This window comes from Austrofundulus limnaeus, unplaced genomic scaffold, assembly GCF_001266775.1.
Source record: "Austrofundulus limnaeus strain Quisiro unplaced genomic scaffold, Austrofundulus_limnaeus-1.0 Scaffold318, whole genome shotgun sequence".
NCBI lineage: Eukaryota > Metazoa > Chordata > Actinopteri > Cyprinodontiformes > Rivulidae > Austrofundulus > Austrofundulus limnaeus.
The window spans coordinates 55,555-60,788 of NW_013952720.1; the positions used below are offsets into that span (position 1 = coordinate 55,555).

The window sequence follows — 5,234 nt, forward strand, 5'->3', positions numbered from 1 at the left end:
ACGAAACGTTTCACTAAAGAAGAACCATCCAGAGGACCTACTGATTTTTTCTTTTTGATTTTTTTCTACCTGGATTACTGAGATGCATCAGGACGTAACGAGTCTTCCACGGTTTCAGAATAAGAGTTGAAGCACGTTTATGTCACAGATGTCACTCTCAGAGTACTTGTTGTGGATTACTTCCAGCTACTGCTGTGCCACGTTTTAGCTCCGTATCCCTAAAATGTTGGCTGAGTTTAAAACACTTCTGTGCTCACAAAAGACACTTGACTGTGGCAGCCATCTTGAATTTAGGTAATCAGTTTGCAGGCAACTCTCCGATAGTTATTTCCTGAAAGTTTCATTAAAATCCATGCAAAAAACAAATAGTTCTCAGAATATGTATTGAGTATCAGCCCCAGCCACTACCACACCAGATTTTAGCATTTAGAGTTATAACCATTTCTGTTTTAGAAAAGTACCATTGACTGTGGCGGCCATCTTGAATTGAGTTTGCTCCAAATATTTCTGAGTTTGTAGACAAACATCCAAGGACCCTGAACCTGTATGTTTTATTAAAACCCATCGAAATATTGACCTAACAGGCAGGTTTGGCTCCAAAAAACCAAAGTTTTTATCAAAAACCCTGCCTGACCTACGTTAGTGCTCAGAATATGTGTTGGGGATCAGCCTCAGCTACTACCACACCAGATTTTAGCTCAACATCTGTGCAATTTTTAAAGTTATTGACATGTTTGTGTTTGGAAAAGTCAGTTTAGCTGTGACAGCCWTCTTGAATAATCAGTTTATAATCAGAGCGTTAAATTAAYATCCGTCCACTCGTGAGATAATTAGCCAGTTTCGGCTACTACCACACCAGGTTTTAGCTGATTGTCAGTGAAATTAACTAAAGCACAGCCTCAGCAGGACCACTAAAACTGAAGCAGTCAAATGAAARTGAGCACAGGTCTTTTCAAAATAAAAGTTCTTCATGTTTAGCCTCTGAGAAAAGCTGCTTCAGGTCTACTTGGTGTATTTGAGCAGAGTTGGACCCAGAACCAGTTCTGCAGCAGGAATAAAGTCCAGCAGTGACCTGCCTCGCCTCGCCTCGCCAACATTTGTTCCACCTTTACAGAAGTATTCTTCAGGTAAATATCAGGTGTTAGCCCCGGCCCTTGTTCCTGTATGATAGTCGGACCTTCAAACCCTTTGCTCGGCCCGCTCAGGAGCGTTTGGCCTCAGATGTTTACACCCACCCTCAGCCCTTCATAACCTGAAACTCCCTGGCGTTTCAGCATCACCGCCACACTAACCCCCCGTCAATATCCACCATCTTTAAACAGCCGTCCCCTTTACGTTAACACCACTCCTCCACGGTAACACCTTAATTCTGCCCTCATTCCACCGCTGCATCACGGAGAAATATGTTTCAAATGCTGCTGTAATCCTCCGAGAAGGAGAGGAGAGAAAGCACTCCATGCTGGAGGATCACCCCCCACCCTCGTTGCTTGCCTATCCCTTGTTCCCTCTTCTCATCTCTCAGGGATTATCTTCCTCGGCAGCCGGGGTTTCTGGGAAATATTAGACCGAGGTGGTGGTGGTGGGGGGGTTTCTTCCTGAAAGCGCCAACCCATATGGCAGCTGGAGTATCCTGCTTTTTATTGAGTTCATATCAGGTAATTACAGGTTATTACAGTTTATTAAACTCACCTGGTGCCGCCCGGCCCGAGCACCACCACTCTCTGATGGGGGCCGGAATAAACGTTGGTTTGATTCTCACACATTTACTCTCAATCACTTAAAGATTAAACATCAAACGTTACCTTTCTGACAGAAACAGGATGTGGAGAAATATCAGTGATCTGTGCAGCAACTTCCACTACTTTTACTGTAAATAATCTTAGAAACTTTCCTCAGTAAATATCGAAGGATAACAATAAAACTGAACAACACAAAATAAAAAAATAGTAATAATCTTAGAAAAACTGTCTACTGTTCAGGTTATTGTGGTTATAGTAGCCCAGGGCTATTCATCTAAATGTTCCAGGGGCCACAGTTACTGCAGGTCAACAGCTCAGTGGCCAAACATCCAGCAATTAAAGTTATTATGTAAATAAAACAAGAATTACAAAGATCTGTTACCTTTCAAATAGTTTATTTTGCTGCATTTAATCATGAATACAACATACAGAACTCCATAAAAGTAGTGGTAATTAAACAATATCAAAAACAAAAAGAACACATTCTGCCTCTTAAGACAATATCATTTTAACATCTCTGACTTCACAAATTTTTAAATCTATTTTATTTTCACTTTCATGGTTTTATCTTCAACTGATTYCAATTTTAACTYTCTTTAGTGTGCATAGAAATGGTTTTTACCAGCTTGTAGCCAAGATTCTGACGTTTCTGTAGATACCAAACATGTCTCTAGCTGCGTTTCCATTGACCATGAAAATGCGCAAATTAGAATTTCGAAAATAAATTTGCTCAATGGAAACACGTCAATTTTGAAAAAAATTACATTTTTCGACAAAATATTTTTGCGCTAGGATGAGGTGGTTTTTTGGCCATATCGAAATTGGTGTTTTTCGCTAAACTGCAATGGAAACACTTTTTTCGCATCACAGGAGTCACGTGATCAACAACCGACTGTTTCTACTGGTGAAAAAGACGATGATGAAGAAGACAAAAGGAAGTAGAAGTAGTAGTAATATCACAGAAGTAGTATAAAGTAGTAAACTCACCGACTACAATTTCCCAAAAACACAGCATACGTAGCCGCTCCCAAGTAGGGACTTGTCTCTGGAAATCCTCGTTAAAAGATGCCGACGTCTCCTCTGTTGATGAGCGCTAGTGCCGCGGTAGCAACATGCTATGTGTTTACATCCATTGCCACCATGTTTGTAATGACTTATTGTGAGAACAAACGTATTCACGTGACTTTAATAGCATTTCTTACTTAATGGAAAAACCGCAGTTGCGAAACTGTGTTTTTTCGACATTAATAGAATATCGACAAAGTTTTGCGCACATTTGCAATGGAAACYCAGCTTATGTTTAACTAAAAGAACTTAGAGTAATTAAAGTTGAAAACCTGGGTTTGGGCTTAAGAGATGAAGGAACCAACTGACGGTCCAAACTTTGGTCACTCATGGGCCAGATGTGGCCCGCGAGCCGCCAGTTGAATAGCCCTGCTGTAGTCACTCACCTGTCCGTCACTTCCTGACTGAAAAATAAGCCAAAAAGACGAGGGCTGTGTGAAAACTCTTCACCGTGTTTTTAAAGGTTCTGAACCGTGAGCAGCAGTGGGTGTGAATTTTTATGCTCCTCTTGTTTTTATGTCAGACATATGATGAAGTAAAGAATCGTTGCTTCTAGTTTTTCTGTTTCTTCAGCTGAAATGTAACGTTTGTTCTGTGATTTGAACATTAAAAATCTCCAAAAACTATCAAACTTTAACTGAATGTGAAAAAACCATTCAGGTTTAAACTTGTCTGAGCTGCATAGATACAAAAAAATCATGAGTTTCACCATAACTCTCTTGACTACGGGGAAATTTATCTGCGTTTTTTTTTTTTTGCTAATTTTTTTCTATGATTTGATCCTGCTACCAAAACTCACATCACTTTATTATCAACCAAAAAGTATCTTGTGATAAAATAAAATGTCCATTTAAAAAACAGACCCACCAGATCAGCAAGTCTCGGGTCTTGTGACATATAAACCAGGTTTTAGACTTCAAAGTTCTTCTGGTTCTCTTTAGCTGGATGAGTTTTTCAGTATCGCCACCTGGTGTTCCAGAGGAGAACTGCAGCGATCAGAAATTATAGAGATGACTCGGCTTCACTTCTCTCTGGTTCTGTGTCTCTGCAGTGGAAACGACTAGAAGAGGACTTACTCCACCTGAAACACCAGAGGATGACCCAGGTACCACCTCACCCAGTCTGTAGGACTGGGAACCAGTCTGTAGGACTGAGCTTTATACTAAACCTGATGGGAAAGCTCCTGTTGGTCTGAGGTGTTCATCCGTCCATCCATCCATCCATCCTTCCATCCATCCATCCATCCATCCATCCATCCTTCCATCCATCCTTCCATCCATCCATCCATCCTTCCATCCATCCATCCATCCACCCATTAATCAATCATCCATCCATTAATCAATCATCCATCCATCCATCCATTAATCAATCCATTCATCCATTCATCCATCCATCCATCCACCCATTAAACAATCCATCCATCCATCCATCCATCCATTCATCCATAAATCAATCAATCAATCCATTCATCCATCCATCCATCCACCCATTAAACAATCCATCCATCCATCCATCCATCCATTCATCCATAAATCAATCCATTCATCCATTCATCCATCCATCCATCCACCCATTAAACAATCCATCCATCCATCCATCCATCCATTCATCCATAAATCAATCAATCAATCCATTCATCCATCCATCCATCCACCCATTAAACAATCCATCCATCCATCCATCCATCCATTCATCCATCCATCCATCCATCCACCCATTAAACAATCAATCCATCCATCCATCCATCATCCATCCATCCATTAATCCATCCATTCTTCCATCCATCCATCCATCCACCCATTAAACAATCCATCCATCCATCCATCCATCCATCCACCCATTAAACAATTCATCCATCCATCCATCCATCCATCCACCCATTAAACAATCCATCCGTCATCCCTCCCTCTCTTACTTGACAGTTTTCAGGAGCAACATCTCAAACCTCAGTTCCTCCTTCAGCTCCATCAGTGGAACATCTGCAGGAGTTGTGAGGCCAGCTGAATATAGGTTTGATGATGATACTAGTGTAGAGTCAGTCATTCAGGACAGATAAATGATAAAACAGATTTTAACCTTATCTTTTTTATTTTTTATAGTAGTCTGTTTTTAAAGAAGACAGAAAACATGTTAAGTTGAACTGTTACTTTACTTGAATAAAATGTATTTTGGTAATATTACATCATCTGCTGATTGATTCCCAACATTAATCTTTATTTGTCTTTAACTGAAAGATTAACTCATTATTTTCTCTCATTAGTAACTTGTTTATTTGTTCATTAGTAACTTGTTTATTTGTTCTATGTTAAAAATTTAATCATTTGTAAGTTGTTGTTTGATTCCAACATCATATTTTCATTAGAATCAGTAAAACCTCCAGTAAATTTTGTTCCCGCTGCGCTGCCTGCATCTTTTTTCTTTCTTTTTTTT

At 39.8% G+C, this 5,234-nt stretch overlaps 1 protein-coding gene across 1 annotated transcript in view; it reads left to right on the plus strand.

Moving 5' to 3' along the window:
- Positions 1 to 5,234, plus strand: part of mipol1 (mirror-image polydactyly 1) — a gene marked incomplete in the record, with an annotated part of 36,873 nt that overhangs the window by 20,881 nt on the left and 10,758 nt on the right. The window contains 1 exon segment of the mRNA XM_014022130.1: positions 3,856 to 3,909. Coding sequence (XP_013877584.1) covers positions 3,856 to 3,909 — 54 coding nt within the window.